Genomic DNA, 19,126 nt, shown 5'->3' with positions numbered 1-19,126 from the left:
TTGAAAGGGAAGGCGACACACAAGGTTGCAGAAATCAATGGCAGGCTGGTTACGTACCAGTCCGTAACTGTGGGACACGCTCTAGTCATAGGGTCCATATATTCACCCAATGAAGGACAGGAATGGTTCTTGCATGCGGCGCTGACTGAGGCTACTGCTAAGACGGGGTGGAAAATTTTGCTAGGGGGTGACCTCAATTTGGTATTCAACAACACCCTAGATAGGTCAGCCCAACGCACAGGTCAGGTTGGCGCTCTGTCCCACGCTGGGTTGGCTCGGCGACTTAGGCTTTGTAGATCTCTGGAGATGCTTTCACCCGCAGCTCCGAGAATACTCCTGCTACTCTAGCGCCCATAAAACCTATGCGCGTTTTGACTATTTGAGAAAGCAAAAGACAACAATTGATGGGCCGAATGCAGAACAAATCAAAACATCAGTCTTGACCCTTTGCACAGTGAGTCCTGGACCCACACGTCTGGGCACACCTAGCGCACTTGGGGCGAGAAAGCAAAAGACAAAATTGATGTATGGAATGCCGAACAAATCAAAACATTCACCCCCAGTCAAGAGATCTGGGTTAAATCCATCATTCTTTTGCTCACCATGCTACCCCAGTTTAGACCTGGCCATATGCAAATCAGCCTTGGCCCTGTGCCTCATGGGAACAGTCCAGCCCGAACTGCCAAGCCAGGTCCTCCCTGAACCGGAAACGAGCATCCTAGGACCGGTTTTGGGGTTTCACCCATCTTCAGCCAGGATAGCTTGATTCCAGTGGCACAGTGAGCCCAGGATTGTCCATCAATTGTTGTTTTTGCATTTGTCACCCCGAGTCGGACGAGTATGCCCAGATGTGGGTCTTGTGCTCTCCATGCCACTGGACTCAAGCTATCCTGGCTGAAGAGGGGTGAAAACCCGAAACCGGTCCTAGGATGCTTGTTTCCAGTCCAGAGAGAGCCTGGCCTGGCAGTTCGGGCTGGACTGTTCCCATTAGGCGCAAACCAATTTAGGTAAAACCTTGGTCATGAAAGTGGGTAAAAAAAGCTGCAAAATGTCATACCATTCAAATCGAGAACGTCACTATAAATCATACACCAACGTTCTCGTACTTAGGGATTTTATTTGATCGGGAGGGAAGCTGGAAAGACACAGTGAACTCCAGGCGGCTTCAGTTCGTCAAATCTATCACGGCCTTACTCAATTTTTCTCGGAAATTAAGCATTAAACATCCAAAATACATAATTATTATGTATTATTCTAATTGTCGATCTATTGCAAAGTACGGTTCCCAACTTTGGGCTAATGTAAATGTCGATTCCATGCAACTGATAGAAAATGCCTATTTTAAAAATCATTAGCTCTTCCTAAAAGTTGCTCTACCTTCGTTTGCCACTCGGAACTGGGAGCTCCATTTTTGGTAGACCTGATAAAAGTCCTGCCAGTTTTGCTCTGGCATAAAATCTGGACATCGGACCATAAGGAGTTTAATCAAGCCATCATAAAGGATTGCCTTGGATCAGATTGTGTATCCAAAGTTCCTTGCCTGAAGTATGTCAACTAATTTTTAACTGACATAGGTCATTCTGAATATTTCGATCAACCACAAACGCCGAGTAGTATACCTAGAAAAGCGATAAAACTGCAGTGCCTAGCATTGCTCGAGGAAACAAGGTTGTCCACTGAAATTGTTAAACCATCCGTACTTAAAAATCAGATGATTTTAACCACCTTTGATTTAAAACCATTTATAGCCAGCATACATAATGCTCAACATGGATTTGTTTTGACATGATTCAGGCTGGACATTTTTCATCATTTAACCAGCTTTCCTAACATTAACAATTGATCACGTGAACTAGTGCATTTCCCTTGTGACAATTTATCTAAACAGTCTACTATGCACATATTTATTTTTGTACATTTTATCCAGATTATCATTAAGCCACTAGTAAAGCCCTTAAATTAAATGCAATGTCGTCCAGCTTTTTTATATTTACAATTACTTCCAAATGTGTATATATGTGCTGTTTTACCAAAATATTTATGGGGACAGAGTATTGTTGTTTCTCTTTAAGCTGAATCTGCAACTGTATTTGTATCTGTTTTTTTTAAACAGCTTATTGTATATTATCTTGCACACTGTATATTGGTATTATTGTGTATGCTTTTTTGATTCACACTGTGATATCGAATAAAGCTTATTTTGTTGTTGTTGTACCTAGTCTGTGCAGTAAAAAACAAGCCATGAAAAATGCTTTTATGCCCTCCGAATTTTTTTAATCAATTTAGTGTAATCAATTTAAGAGGTCAGAATCTGTCTCATGTTGCCCCAATTTGTTCTAATAGTGAAATTCATTTTTTAAAAACTTTGCTTCTAATTGGCGACAGACTTTATCAAAGAAGACATTGTTTTTTTCCCCCTTTTATTTCCCATGCTGCGGAAATAAAAACGTGATTACTTCCATAATCACTGGTTGTCAATGTTGAAACAAAATTAAATGAAATACCAGCATTTGTAAAGCGCACAGCTACCTTCGGAGAGGTGTCCCGGCGCTGGGGGCCCTCAGGAAGACAAAGCAAGCTATTGCCCAGAGTAACATGGTGCTGGGCTAACCTGCCGCTGGTACCAGGGATGGAACCGTGAACCCCTGTGGTCCGGAGTCGGGCACCCTGGCTGCTGCGCCATACCTCTTCCAGTAAAGACATTTTCAAGAAACAGTAGCTATTTTATTTATTTTAACATTTTACAATGGTTCACACTGATCATTGTGTTTCAGGAATAACTGTAGGTAATCACATGGCCGTGTTTCACTTATGTACTAGGATTTGAAGAAATTGTTTATGAAATAGGCAATCAGGTTTAGTAAAGCATTGAAAAAGCACATCCTTGATTACAGGAGAGCGAGAAACTTGTATTGGCTGATGTCACCAAATGCAGATTGCAGTCTAGACCACGAGAAAACAGGTGAAGATAATTTGCAAAAAAGAGAGTCCTTTTTTCTAGGAAAGCAACTTCCTCTGTGTGGCACAAAATCTGCAAGCTGGGCTGATTAGTGCCAAGAAACTAAGAACAGGGGATGTATTTTCAAAATCAACGTCTTATGACAATTGTGTCTATGAAGAGAGGTTTGGTGATCAGAGGGATAGTTTTCTGCAGTTTGTTTCTTTTCAGTTTTGTTACTTATTCACATCTCAAGATCTAGGTGTTGTGCCACACTGAAGGGAATGGTTGCTGTGCACATTAGTTCCATGCTGTTGAATGGTGTATGTACATTCTCTTGTCATTTTTTAGAAGTGTTATATGTGTTTTTTTCACTAGGATTACTAAATTACTAAATCTCGTTGGACACTGGGGATGTAGTAGCCTTCTGTTTTTCATGAGTGCATTGATACACGATTTTTGTAACATCCCACGCATTGGCTGGTTGGTTCACTTCTTCTCGCTGCACGGTTATTTTTTTTTGGTTTTTTGTATCTAACTGTTTATAAAGGGAGCATTTTGATTCACAACACGTTGATGGCAAGTAAAAAAACAAAGCCATATAAGTAATCTAATACGGTCTCATACTCTAAAAGCACGAGCAGCAACCATCAAGAAGGAAATGTTTCAATCTCACAACTCACCTCCTGCAATGGAACCAAGGCCAAACCTATAAGCGGACTCTGCTATTTGGATGAGAATGGACCTGGACACATCAGCTGAAGCTTGTTGCTTGGCAGGAACAAAGAGAAACAAGAAGTTTGAAAAGTGAATATTTAAATGGCCAAAAGTGAAAACATATAAACATTTTCATTACAATCTTTCACGCAATACAAAGGTCACTACGTTTTCAGTGATATGAACAGAAAAACATGATTATTATTATTATTAATAGTGTTTTGTTAAGCGCAAGCAACCCGGAGGCCTCGTAGCGCTATATTGTTTGAGTCAAGAGAGGGCCAGAGAGCCAAGTTAGATAAAAAGGAGCGTTTTCAACTCTTTCCGGAACTTCAGCAGGTTAGATTCGCCGCGAAGGGTATCAGGCAGGGAGTTCCAGGCCTTGGCGGCATTCCAGGAGAAGGATCGGCCGCCCCATCTGGCCCGTTTGGTTCTATTGACAGTGGCCAAGAAAGCTGAAATAGATCTCAGGGTTCTATGGGGGAGGTAAGGGTTTGCCAGGGAACAGATCATGGATGGAGCGGTCTTCCACATGGCCTTGTGCATAATGCACATAGATTTGAACACAACTCTGGCCTTGATGGGCAGCCAGTGCAATTCCTTCAACGCTGCTGTACCAGAATCTCGCCGGCTCAAGCCTAGGAGGAGGCGAGCGGCTGCATTTTGAGTAATCTGGAGTTTTCTTGTGGTGGAGATAGGAGCTCCCAGGTATAGGGAATTTCCGTAGTCCAAACGGGATAGAATAATGGCTTGTACCATGATTCTGCGTGCTTGGAAGGGTAGAAGAGGCAACACTTTCCTGAGCATCCGCATCAGGCCAAAGCAGGTGGCGGACAGGGCAGTAGCTTGTTGCTTGAAGTCTAGCTTTGAGTCCAGCCACATGCCCAGACTCTTTATTTGGGTCTTAGGTTGGGGCGGGTTCCCCATGCTAGGGGGCCATTCTAACATAGGACCAGGAGTGAGTGAGTTGCCCAAGATCATAAGCTCAGTATTCTCACCATTGAGCTTTAGGTGTGAGGAAGTCATCCACTGATTTATTGCTACCAAACATTTAGTAAGGTTAGGGGGGGAGGTGTTAGGCTGGTTCATGGATACAACCAATAGTGTGTCGTCGGCGTAGGTTACAATATCTAGACCAAACGAGTGCACAATGTCAGCAAGGGGTTGTAAATAAACATTAAATAGGGTAGGGCTCAAAGACGAGCCCTGTGGTACGCCTTGATCAAGGGGCCAGATTTTTGAGTGGGCGTTGTTCTCGACTACCTCAAAAGAACGGTTCTCCAGAAAAGATTGGAGCCATAGTATGGCCTTCCCTGAGATTCCTATTTGGCGTAGGCGGTGGAGAAGAATGCTGGTATTGATGGTGTCGAAGGCGGCACTAAGATCAAGCAACATAATTGCTACAGTGCCGCCTTGATCCATCTGTTTCCTTGCCACCTCAGTCACAGTCAGAAGGGCCGCTTCCGTTCCTAGCTTTGGGCGGAATCCTGCTTGGGATTCATGAAGCAGGAGGTTATTTTCCAGGTATTGAGTAATGGAGGCATTAATGTGTTTCTCCAACAATTTGCTGACCCAGGGGAGGAGTGAAATTGGACGATAATTGGCCATGTTATCTGGGTCCAAGGTTGGTTTCTTTAATAGTGCTCTAACTTGAGCGCGTTTCCACGCCGTTGGGACTATACCTGTGGTGATAGAAGAGTTTAGGACCTTGAGAATAACAGGCCTAATAATGTCTGTGATCTTAAGTAGATAGCGAGGGGGGGGCAGGATCAGTGGGTGACCCAGATTTGACCTTCTGCATCAGGATATCAAGTGAGTCCTCATTGAGTAGAGGGAATTCATCCAGTGTCTGAGGCGTCGAATATAGTGGAGTAGTGCCGTTATCAGTGGCCCCAGTGGGTGGTTCGAAAGTCGAAGTGATGTTCTGTATTTTCTTGTAAAAATACTCTGCCTGGTTGTCACACCGTAGTTGGATTTTATTGGGATCGAGGGGAATGGTCGGGGTATCAATGAGGAATTTTGCGATTTTAAAGATTTCACTTGAGGAATTAGAGGCACTGGTAATTTTGCTTTCGAAATAAAAGGCTTTTGAATTCCTAATTTCTGCTTTGTATTTTTTAATTGCCTCTTGATGGTTAAGTTTGTCTAAAATATTGCGGGAGACCCTCCAGGTTCGTTCCAGTTTCCTGCAGCCTCTTTTCAACTCTTTGAGTTGAGGGGTGTACTATGGTGAGTCTCTTGATTTAGTTTTTTCCTTGAGCTCTTTCAGGGGTGCGACATGGTCCAGAGCTGTACACAACCAATTGGTATAATTGTCATAAAGAGATGTAGGGTCTGTTCCCAATTGGGGGGGGCAAGGGACAAGGATTCAGTCCACTGGTCCATGGAAATTTTTGACCATTCTCTCCCCTGCAAGATAGTGCGGGGGACAATTGGTGCTGAGATAACTGGAGTCCATTGTATCGGAATCAAATAGTGGTCTGTTCAGTCGAGGAGCAAAGGTGTCCCTACCTCTAGTCTTTGGTCATTGCTAAATACCCAATCTAGGAGATGACCTTTTTCATGAGTGGGTTGGAAGCCCTTCTGTGTAATTTGAAGGGCTGCCAGATCCTCTACTAGAGATCTGGCCGTCATGTTGCTGGGGTCATCCAAATGGATGTTAACATCTCCTAACAGTGAGAAATGGGGACAGGTGATCACGTATTCAGCGATGTTTGAGTGGAGTGAGTCGAGAAAATCTCCTATTTGGTTAGGGGGGCGGTAAATAAGAATGCCTGAGAAAGTAGCGGTGGGATCGAGATCCAGGGAAAAGTACATACTCTCACAGTTAGATATCGTGATCGGGCTGACCCTACATTGGTAGTGGTTTTTAAGAAGAATGGCTAAGCCCCCTCCTCTACCCTGTGGTCTGTCCATCCTATAAAGGGCATATCCCAGTTGCATAAGGGAAGTAATGTCCGGGTCCGATACATCTTTAAGCCAAGTCTCTGTTAAAAATATTACGTCAGGACTGGTTTCTTCTAGAAGTAGCGCCATTTGCACTGCATGTTTAGTTAGGGAGCGACAATTTAGGAGAAACATTTTATAGTGTTTGACGCTGTGGGGAGTATCACTATGACTGGTAAGTGTGTAGTTGCAGTGGGAGCAAGTACCAGTGGTTGAATTCGGGTGAGACAAACATACTAAGCTTATATAGGAGCATTTGCTGCTAAATTATCTGGCTAATTCCTAGGATCTATTTCATACTTGAACCTTAGCAGGGATGCATGATAGAGTGGATTTTGACGTGCAACCTGCAGCTGAGACATATGTATTCCTAAGTCTCAAGTGAGTTTATGTTTTTTCTTAAGTGTGCATCCATTTGTTTAAATATGTGTGCAAAACTGTGTGTACATATTCGCTAAAACAGTTTGGTGTCCCCAAAATAGTTTAACCTAGGGTCAAATAGTATCTGGCATAAAACTGTACCCTATAACTAGCAGAACTATAGACTATATGAAAACACAGTTGACTAAATAAACAAAACACTTGAAACAACGCACAGAATGTTACCCCTCTGCAAGTCTTTTAAAATGATACAAGAATTACAAATTTGGAGAAACTAAACTACAAATGAAACTGCAATTGAACTAATTTTCAATAAAGAATGCTGCAATGGGCAATACAAAGTACAATATCAAAATAGAATTTTTAAATTCATGTGAAAATTGAGACAAAATATTTTTTTCTTAACTTTCTTAAATGCCACAGAGAATGAAGAAACTTCAAACATGGAATTCAAGCAAAAGTCTAAATTTGAATCATCTATTATGCAAAGAGTACTATATATTTTTGCAAAACTTGTAAAGACAAGAAATCTCTAATTTACTTTACACAGAAAACATGTTTAAAAATTAAGTGTTTCCGGGACTTAGCGAATAACGAGGAATTAACGTTCAAAATATCCAAAAAAGGTGGCTCTGGGGCCATGTACAAGACATTTGCATGCATGCCACAGATCAGAACCGCACCGTTGATTTCATAGGTATACTCAAAATGAGTCTGGGGTAGGCATTAACCTTAAAGTGGATGTCTGACTGCAGCAAAAAAAAAAGGGCACAATCATTTCAAAAGAAGCCAAATATATATGCTACTTAAAATTCACAAAGATTCCAAGAACATTACAGGAAGACCTAACATTTCAGCCACTGATCACTTCAAGAAGCGCTAGGTAAATGTATCAACGATTGATTAAAAAAGAGGCTCAAACATACGTGCAAAACACTTCACAATTTTTCTGCAAGATTAATGAAATGTAGCTGCATTACAGTGTTATGCTTCAATACCATATGAATAAGGCATATTATCTAGTGAGGATTAATTACATTTAAGTGAACTATTCCTGCTGGGACTCATGGTTTTTATACTATACTTGAACTATTGTCATTCCATTGATAAATACTACCTTTAAGCAACAGGGACTTCAATGAACTTATACACAGAGCCTTAATATACTATAAACTCCAGGTTTTATATTGAAGAGGGTAACATTTTCAAGTAGATAGTAGTGGAAGACTAGTTTTAGAGTCATATTCAGATCAGGGATGTGGAATTCCTATAGCCCGACGCCCAGGACATATTGTTTGGGGTCAAGGGCAACACGTTTTAATGTGTATTTTGTCCTTGGGACAAGTAGACCCATCCCTTGCAGCACAAGCCCTTTGGCTGCCAGTTTGCAGTACCACATTAAGGGTCGGGAAGGGCACTGCCTGCAGCTAAGTTAATGTTTGTGTGCATATGTTAATGTTGTTCAAACTTGTATTCATGGTTTATTATTTGAAAGCCTTTATTATTAGGGTGAGCTCTCCAAGTAAATGTAAGTTCTGACTGCACTACTGACAGTGGTTCTAGTATAAAAATGTGTACACACGGTTTCAAAGTTTAGCAATATGAGGCTATGCATAATACTCCCAGAATGCTCTGATTAGATGTGCATATTAGCAGAAGCTTGAAAGCAACATTAATGATTCTTTGCTTTCAATATAAAATGTTCCTAAACAAATGAAAGTAGGGAAAAAAACATTTTGCTAAACTACTGTAAAATTTCCGGTACCCTTTCTTAGCAGAATCCTTTAGCAAAATGTGTTGATGCATGCTAGTATTTCGCAAAAATATTTACATTGCAAAATCAGTGTAACAGTTTCAATAAGGTTATGGGAAACATAAAATTAAATGAGCATTGGCAAAGCCAGTAGGTCTGAAATTGGTGGTCGGCCTTTTAGTTTTGGCAATGCGTGACTTGTTTTGGCATGGTTTTTGTAAAACCTTATTGATGAGAGAGCTTCCAGGCCCTCACCATTATAACAAACATTGGCAAAAGCAAAAAAAACGTTGTTCTCAAAAAAGCACAGACTGCCACATTAGTATTGGCACTGAACAAAACTACTCTGTGTGCTGATATGCTCCTTGTAAAATACAGAATGCTGTCACCACAGTGAAGCCAGCCGATACAGAGGGAGTTTTAATAAACACAAACGGTCATGGTTAACGCCAGACAAAATTAGGGGCCCAATTATTAAAGAAAGTCTCAAAAGTGCACCCTTGCATTAAGTGCAGCTTTATGTCTTTCGTGAATTCACAAGAATTTACAGAAGTAGGGCAAGAAATTGTACTCCTAGGAAATATTTGTGAACTGCATTTTAGCATGAGCAAATATGCATGTATAGATTTGCTAATGCGAAAACCTGAGTGTTTGCAAGTTCATTTCCCTCCAACCACTTTTATCCCCAACTCTGGAAGAAGTTTACCTGTGCCATTGTCAGGAGTACATTTCCAACATTTCTCAGTATGGGAAAATATTAGAGAAGAGTTGTTGAAAACCCTTAAAACATGCAAGTTTGTAGGTTTGCACAGACTCATGAGGGCATTCCAACCCTGGATCTATTGCTTGCCACTACCTTTAGTCCCAGTATGTATATCTGCGGAAACGTGGCAACATATAGGGATTGCTAGTATTCAAACACTACTATGGTATGAGCCCTGCATAATCAGAGAGGCTATATAAGAGCTCCAACATAATGAGATTGGTGCCATAATGTGTTGCTGGCACTACATGGCACCAGAGGGACAAGTGGATTTTGTTACAGGACAAGTAGATTCATGAAGCAACCTGCCCCATGGACAAGTAGATATTTTAATAAATTCCACACCCCTGCAGATATATTGATATTTTGTGGTGTGGCAAGGCCAAGAGAAGACCAACTTCACATCTATTCTATACAAATTAATTGTTAAATTCCAGACATCAGTATTAGTCCATGAAATAAATAGTGACCAAATCTATACACTAAAACAATAGACAAAACAACTTGTTTCATGCTTTTAGATATCACCACACAAACTTTTTGAACATGTACGGTACTCTCACCTAAACTGGCTGATTAATAGATTCAAACAAAGAAACTGTTGAGAGAATATTATGTAACACAGACAAAAGACTTCAATAAGTCTAGTGGAAAGTTCTTTTTTTATTCCAAAGTAAAAAAAAAAAAAATTGAAAGACTCATCTTTCTTAACAGATCGTCCAATCTAAATCAGAAAATTAAAACATTCTGTATAAAGACTGGAAACGGATTGAGTCAGATGTCAAATTGTCCAAACCTTTCCCAATACAACCAATGATTGTTTTAAAAAAGAATAAAAATATTCAGAACTTTATTATGACAGACACTACAATCAAAATCATCAGTATTTTCATAGGTGAAATTAGACACAAGCCCATACTTGAATTGCATACACTGCCCAAATATCAAAGGTGCATTTGTAAATTATCATTCTATTGGTGAACAGATCAAATTTAGGCAATATGTGACAAGTGGCACAATTAATTAATTTGATTCATAGGAGAAAATGCCCATGTGGTAAGGCATATGCCAGTAAAACCTTTTGTAAAGTCAATGATACATTTTTCTGCGCATAAAATTAAAACATGGACAATAAAATCTCTGTAGCAGCACATTGAATTCTATGAACATAATCTGAATCAGATCAGAACTCAGCTTCTAACAATGACGCCATACTGAATTTGCCAGGAATGTAAATGTAAATGTATGTGTCTTGTAAAGCGCACTGCTGCCCTGAGGCGTCGTGGCGCTGTAGACCGCTGGGGAACCCGTCCTGGCTATCCCTGTGAGATGGCCCCTACTGGGTATCTCCAAGGTGAAACCAGGCATCCCCGGCGAATGTGGGGGGCCGTTGTAGAGATGAGGCAAGCTAATGCCCAGAGTTGCCGAGTTTGATCCCTGGTTAGAGTAGGCACCGAGGCGAGAATTATCGAGTCCGCTGACCCTGGTCCACGACCCTGCCGCGTCGGGAATTGAACCCTGGTCCCGGGCCGTTCTCTGCTTCCGGGTCTGCCGCCTCTTACCAGTGAGCCACACCACTCCAGGGGGGGAATGCTACCAGATAAATATGTGTAATACACCGGAACCATCAGGACTGAACGATGAATTCGAAATTAAATGTTCATGACGTTCAGTATTAACTCCAAAAGTATTATTCTCTAGCATTTAAATGTTTGCTTCCAGAAGAAACAGTTTTGGAAGCATTGAGGTTTTTGAACAAATAGATTTTGTTCCGTACTATGAGTTTTCAACACATGTTTATACAGTTGACCTGTTTTATATGTGTTAAGTGACCAGAACAGATAAAACCTTCCCATTTCCAAAATGTTTGTTACATACGATACAAATTGCTGCGAGAGTTAAACGCTAACATATGTTACCAATATGCACCTACTGATCAGGTACCTTGATCATTAATAAGCATCTACGTGTAAGGGCCAGTACACTAACATGCCTATACATTTTCTTTGGAACCTACATAACTTTTTATTCACATAAAAAATACTATTTCTTGTTGATCTATTAGAGCTTACAACAGTACTTCTCTTTACTTATTTCCCAGCCTAGCCTGTCTTTTATTATTCACAACATCTGGATAGACCTATTCCATAGTCTACATTCTAAAATGCATAACACAATGATGCTTAGATTAACTATGCTAAGCATTTAAGTAGTGTTTTGAACATCAGCAGGTGACACGCTGCATATATATATATTCCCCACCCACTGAAACACACCACAACCATCCAGAGTGTGCCTATGTCACAGTTGTCCATTGTTTATATTCATTAGGTTTAGCATATAAATACATTAAAACTGAGAAGGGAATTAGGCTTTGTTTTTCTGCATCTGATCCATAATGGATCATGAGCATTACCCAGCCGCCAAACCAGAGCTCTACTGTTAACTCTGACATGTTAGAACAATGTGGACATTTCCTATCTGTTGGGAACTTTTACACAGGTCTGTATTAACGCATCTCCAAACAACAAGGGGCCCAAAGGGGATTTGGACTGGGTACAGGCTGCCCCCTAATCACTCAACTTCTCAAAACAATGTGCCTGCCCTTACAACAAGGTGAACTATCCCTTCAGTTAGGTTATTTTGAACCACTCGAAGTAGTGGGTATATTTTACTCCTACTACCGAGTTCAGTGTCTCATGTCACTCTTTCTTTACCTGTCCATGTCTAAAAACACGTGTGTGTGTGTACCGATTAGTCCCATGTGCTATACTTCCCTCTTACTCAAACCTTTTTCTAGTGAAAAAAGGGGAGGGGGGGTTGGCAACGCCTCACGGGAGCAACCACCAAGGAGGCTGTGTCAAACTGGTTCTCGCTTGACTCCCCACTATATCATCATCAGCAGTTGCCAACCTTGAAAATAAAGGGGATAAAAATTGTGCCCAGAAAAGTAACTCTGTGTAGTTATGTGAATGACCCACCTAAGTGATAGGGCCTAACCTCCAAATTATGAGTTATAGGACCTATTCGGTTAAAAAGAACTGGGCTCCACTAGCACTTTACACTTTATTCTTTGCCGTGTGCCTGTTCTAATAAAAACCAACATGTTTCATCGCCGCGTTATACATTACCGGCGATTTCATCAGGGTTGTGTTTGGGTCAGCGTACTTCTTGCACGTATCGTATCAGTATTCTCCCTTTATTGTACCAGGTAGCCTTGTGTTGAGGTGCATACCAGGCTCCCGTAGAAGAAATTGCTGTTAAAAGAAACCCCCTTTATCCATAAGTGGGTTCGCGTGTTCGCCCTTGGGTCGATATCGCTTGTGCAAGCTGATGTGGCCTCCGCTCACCCTTCTCGCTCGCCATGTATTAACGCATGACATAACATTTTATAGTGTATCTGTCAGTAAATTGCAGAAGGTGGACGAAAGTGTTGGTACAACTGCTAATATGAACAGTTACCATGTTCATGGCTGAATGTATTTGAGGTGTTAATAGCCCTTCCAGATATATATTTGTTATGAACTTATCACTTCGAGATTTGTCATAAATTACTCATAATAATTATAAGATATTTCTTAATGATTCTAGTTTCTACATGTAAGCACAGTAAACTTATTATAATTTAGACTATAATTTTGTTTATTCTCTCAAGAATATGTTTTGCCACCACATTCGATAAGATATTCTCATTCTGTTTCACATTTATGTAAAACAGGCTTCTCCAACCAGTAGCTTTAAGTACCTTTCCTGTGTTCAGCCCAACCTACTAAATTAGACGCTTTTGCTTGGTTGAATTAATATATATATATATACATTAAAATTGACAGTGTATTCAAGACAAAAATTTGTGCATTTTCAGAACTCATAAGCTGACCTTTTAGGAAAAGTGTCTCAATTTCAGAAATATAGTTAAAGCTGATATTTGAGTGGTACATTATGTGACATTGGGCATACTTATAATTAATACCATAACTTTGCTGCCAGAGGCAGTGGGTTATGTATTATCTATGATTATGCATTTGAAATTTACAAAACATGTGTTACATTACTGCTGGACACCCTGCATGATGTACCGTGATGATCACCGCTTGTAATCTTGCATATGGTGGTGACAGATATAATCTTGACTGGCATGCCACCATTAAAGTACTGATAAAACTAGGAGCTCAGATGATTTTCATTAAAAATTAGTAGCTCTTGTTACAGAAATAGTTGGACACCTGTAATGTAAACACGATGTATACTATTAAAGTAGGGCAAAATGTCAGGAAATGCATAGAGAAAAGAAATCTATAGACAATGGCATTTGTTTCTTTGAAATAAACCCGCTTGAAACAGAATTAACTTTGGAACTTTATTTTTTATCAAAAACAATAAAAACAAATTACTAGGTATATGAAGAACAAGTTACTTACATGTGGTAACACTCTCTCTGGTGAACACTCTAACTGCTGATTGCTCACTTTTATAATATTTCCCAGGCTCCAGACTGGATCCGGAAACTTTTTGTAGCAGTCATCCTGCAAGGTGGAGCAGTTTCGGTCAAAGCTGGCTTTGATTCACACCAGAAGTGACTGAGTGGCACACCTGTGCACCGTCAGTTTCTTGCTCTACTCTTTCCACAACCTCAGACGTGGAGCACAAGAAAATTCCAGAATCTGTGTGCATCTCTTTAGTATGGGACCTTGTTAGATGGTAAAGAGAGACCAGTCCACAAACGAGGAGGCATGAGGTCAGTGAAAAATTAGTGGTTAGATAGAGTATCCACTAGAAAAAGTGTTTCCTAAAGGTAAGTAACTTGTACTTCTGATGGGATACTTCTAACCGCAGATTCCTCACCTTTAGAACTGCTGCCAAAGAAGTACCTGCTGAAGCTGGAAGGGCTGTGGAGTGGGCTCAGACCAAACCGCCTTGTGAGATTGAATGTGTGAAAAGTCCTTTCTGTAGGACCTGGTTGTTAAGATAGTAGTGCTTTTTTAATGTATTTACTTTATGTATGTCACAGCCAGACAGATGGCAAGGGCAGGCACTCCACATGCAAATGCAGTAGTGGCAGCCTTAGCCCTGGTGGAATGGACTCCAAGACCTTACGGAGGCTGCTTTTTGATTAATCTGCAACATATCATACAGAGGGCTATCCAGCTTGGCAGAGTGCTTTTCTGCATTGCCTTTCCTTTCTTCACCTCAGAGAACACCACAAAAAGTTGATCATCCACCTTTGGTCTTTGGAACGATCAAAGTAAAAGCTTAAAGTTGGTTTGGGGTCCCACTGATAGAGTACCTCTCCCTCTTTCAAGGTGAAAAGCAGAGCAAAGAATACTGGGAGAGTGATGGGTTGACAAACTTGGAAAGAAGTCAACTTTTGGCAAAAAGTCCGTCTGAGTACTGAACACCAGTGTGTCCAGAAAAAAGGTGGTGTAAGGCAGTTCTACTAATGGAGCCTAGAATTCACTCATGGTATGAGCTGAAGTGATCCCAATGGGAAAGGCAGTCTACAAGGTCAGAAGACACAACAAACAGGGGTGCATCAGCTCAAAGGGAGTATACATGAGAAATGTCAAGACAAAGTTATGGTTCCACTATGGCATCAAAAATGGCCTGGGAGAGAGCGTACACGGCAAACCCTAAATAAAGGGCAGGTAAGTAAAACAAAGACGGTGGCCTGGAAAATGCAGAAAAGCAAACAAGCTGACAAATAACCTTTAACAGTAAACACTGCAAGGCCTTTCTGGGTCAATACAAAACAAACAATATAAAATGTTGGCTTGTAAAGTGTCTGCCCTTTGGACACCACACCAGTCCACATAATTTTCACAGGGCCAAGCATAAATGGGCTTTGTACATGAATGCCTGGCAGCAAGGACGACATCCACAACTTCAGCTGGTAAATCGAAAGCAGTTAACGGATGCTGCTTACTCTCCATACATAGAGGTGTAGATAGCACAGGGTCCGATTTAGAACCCTTCCCTGCTACTGCGACAGAAGATTTTCCTGATCAGTGGGCAGACACTCAGGCTTTTAAGGGTCGAGGTAACACAACCTTCTGGCCTAATCAAGGGTAAAAAGGATGACTTGGGCATGGTCCTTCCGGATCATCTTCGGAACTCAGGAAGGCATACAGAAGCCCCTTGTTCCACTCCACCGCCAACTACAAATGCATATCCAAGCAAAAGCCTTAGTGGCAATTCCAATGCGCAAAAGTATAAACACTGCACATTGTTAACCATGGCGGAAAGATCTAGCCAGTGTTCTCCCCAATTGCTTGAAGGTTTCCTGCACCACCTTGGGATGCCGATGCCATTCGAAATCCACCAGGCGATGCCAGATGAGGTTGTCCACCCTGGCATTCAAAGATCCCACCAAGTGGTTCACAATCAGGATAAAGCCTGATGTTCCAACCAACCCCAGAGATGCAGAGACTGTTCACACAGTACCCAAAAGCCCACTCTGCCCTGTTTCTGTATTAGCACATTGCGGTGTTGTTGTCTGTGAGAACCTGCACCAGCCTCCCCTTACAAACTGTAGGTAGGCCCTCAGCACCGCATGACTGGCCCGAAATCCAAAATATTGATAAGGAACCGGGTGTCTGCCAGAGACCACCTCCACAACCTCAACTGATTACCTCTCCAACCCAACTGTGATTCATCTGTTACCACCATCAGTTCTAGATGAGGTAGGGAGAGGGGTCTGTCGCTGGTCCAATTGCAGTTTAGCAGCCACCATTGCAGATTGCATGCAGTCTCCTATGAAAACCTGGATGGCATCTGACAAGTTCCCTGGTCATGGGCCAACTGGGACTTCAGATTCATCAGCCGAGCCTGCATATGCCACCTGGTGTAGTCAACAAGCAGCATGTAGGAGTCCAACAGGCCAAGAAGCCTCAGGCAGCTCTCACAGAGATCCAGGAATTAGACTGAAACTTTAGGATCACAGCCTGAATTTTCTGGACTCGTTGCAACGGAGGAGAGTCCCTAAACTGAAAAATTTCCAAAGCAGCTACTATAAAAGGAAGCTTCTGTGAAGGAGTCGTTGTGACTTAGGTTCATTGATTGAGAACTTCAATGATGCTAGGAGGCCTTTAACAGCCAGCAGTCAAGGTAGGGGAAAACTGGTGTCCACTTGGAATCCTCAACCTCCGAAGATAGGCAGTAATCAACACCATCGCTTTCCCGATCATCTACGGGGGAACTGATGCAGTCAAAAAAGAGCACGACAAACTAAAAATGTTTTAGGCCAAACTTGAACCACAGCATCTGTAGGATTGCACGACTGGTATACGCAAATATGAATCCTACATATCCAAGGACACTTGTTTGCAGCCTGTATCGAGAGCCAAAGGAACCTGGGCCAGTGTAACCTCAGTCCTCTTGGAGCCTTGGCAGTGGAATTGGGGAAATTCCCAGAACCAGATGTAGAAAGGCCTAGACGTTACTCCCACTGCACAGGTTGGCACCAAGTATACATACTGGATCCTGAGACCAACAGTTCAGTTCACTTCTGGACTTGTGGAGGAACCCTGAAGGACTGCCTTGTATTTCAGAGGACTGCTCTGCTGCTCGAGGCCTTCTTTGTACCTCAGAGGACTGCCCAACTGCCACCAAAGGACCGCCCTGCTGTTTGAGGCATGCCTTGCTGCTTGATGCCAGGACTACCAGAGTGACACTGAACACTAGCTGGCTGGCCTCCTGTTCTGACACAAAAAGTTACAACAACCTTGAAGCGGCACCTGGACCCTGCCGCCTGAAGTGAGTCATGTCTTCCAATTGGTGCCCCTCTGGTCCTGGACCCTTGAAAGTGGTGCTAAAGGTGTCCAGACCACCAAAATCTGAATCTTGGGACTTAAAAAATGTTCTACCAAAAAGTGGCCTGAAACCGACAGGACACAGGGGCACTCGCTGATCAGTCCAAGGTGCATCGCCGGTCGTCTGGACTTTGTTGTAGATCTCATCACGTTCTTCTCTGCAGTGCCAAAGCCTGTTCAGGTGGCTCCTCTCAGGAAGGGTATCTGGCCTCGTGAAGCCCTGATCCGACACAGGCTGCAGCTTTGTCCTAATGGAAATTTTCTACTTCCAAAAAAGTACCAACGTAAAAATCTTCACTCAATTTTGTCCAGCAACTTCCCAACAATAACGCCTCCTCAGATACTGTTGGCTGCCTTGCCCCACTGAACTTTACCTTCTCAGGAACTTTTTCCTCAAAATTTTGTCCAAGTCCGAAGATAAGCCTAGACTGGGCCCAATCCACCTTGTGTAGACGAACTGCGATCCATCGTGATAGGCCATAACTTTTGGCTTTGCCCCGGTCTCGTGTGACTAGATGCTTAGGGTTGGTGCTTTGATCCTTTAGGTGCTATTTGTCATTAAACAAAATTCATAACTACGGTTCTACTGATTGGATTTCGTTTGTTTTGGTGTCAAATTATTTATTCAACTGTTCTTTATTTTTCTCAATTGGTGTGGGATTTTTATTGTGTTGTGTTTCCACTATATTACTGGTAAAGTGTTTCATAAAAACTTAACATATTGCCTGTAAGGTAAGCTTACTGATTTAGTGCTCAGGTACCAGAGTAATAAGCACAAGTTATTAAGTGACTTTTGAAGTTCATCCCAACAGGAACTGTGGTTGTAGCTTGAATATGGTTTTCACCCCCTCAATAAAAAACCTAATTTCACACAGTACTCAATATATTTCTTTTGCATGTTCCAACTACAGCCACCCCTTCTCAGACTCCTTCTAGTGATGTCTTTACATGCTTGCTGCTTATATAGCATACGAAATGCCAACTCTTGCGCCTTTATTTCCATAGCTTTAAATCTTCTTCAAATTCTTGTAAGTGGTTCTAATAGTTCTGTGAGAGCGTCAGAGAAATGAGCAGCAGGCTCCTGTGTTTCACACTGCGATACTGCTTCCTGTACTGCACCAGATCTTTATCTACCAGTACAATGAGAAAAATCAGCAAGCCGCAGAATGTTACACAAACTTTATCTCCCTTAGTTGTATTCAGACGACTTCTGTGGAGTCGGTTAAGTTGTAGGATCTGTGTCTAACCTCCCAACTTCTTTTTTTATTTATTCTGTCCTCATCCAAGATGCAATTACCTTGATGTATTTCAACAAAGGTTTGAAGCCAATGACTGCATCCAGCCTGCTGTGTCTTTCTAGAGCAGAGTTATTGAGCTTGAGACTGGTAGCCCCAGGAAAGAGGTTGGTAATAACACTCCTGACCCATGTGCCAGAAGCATGGTTTGGAAAATGGTGACTTTTTAGAGTATAGTCAGTTTTTTTGAGACCAAAAAGGAAGTGAGAGGATAAAGACTCCCTGTTAGGAATGGGGGTCTCTAGTTGGCAATGGTTTGCACCTTTGTCCAGATAGGGACCCTTCCTTCTAGTCAGGATAAGGGGAATATAATACTAAAATAACCCCTGCTCACCCCCTTGATAGCTTGGCATGAGAAGTCAGGCATTTGCATATAACCAACAGTCATACAGTGAAAACACTACAAAAGGACACCAGACCGGTTTTAGAATAATAACCTATATTTATCTGTGCAAACAAGACCAAAACAATAAAAAGCCAATATACAGTAATCCAAAATATGCACTTTGCAAGAAGGACTTTAAAATA

The 19,126-nt window shown here is 41.7% G+C and overlaps 1 protein-coding gene across 1 annotated transcript in view; it reads right to left on the bottom strand.

Moving 5' to 3' along the window:
• The window catches only part of SLC25A13 (solute carrier family 25 member 13), a 707,445-nt gene that overhangs the window by 341,293 nt on the left and 347,026 nt on the right, over nucleotides 1-19,126 (bottom strand). The window contains exon 10 of the mRNA XM_078663721.1: nucleotides 3,622-3,709. Within this exon, the coding sequence (XP_078519847.1) occupies nucleotides 3,622-3,709 (88 nt within the window). The remainder of the gene's footprint in view (nucleotides 1-3,621; nucleotides 3,710-19,126) is intronic.

This window comes from Lissotriton helveticus, chromosome 10 (assembly GCF_964261635.1).
Source record: "Lissotriton helveticus chromosome 10, aLisHel1.1, whole genome shotgun sequence".
NCBI classification, from domain to species: Eukaryota; Metazoa; Chordata; class Amphibia; order Caudata; family Salamandridae; genus Lissotriton; species Lissotriton helveticus.
The sequence above is the reverse complement of the archived record's forward strand: the minus strand, read 5'-3'. Positions and strand labels throughout refer to the sequence as shown.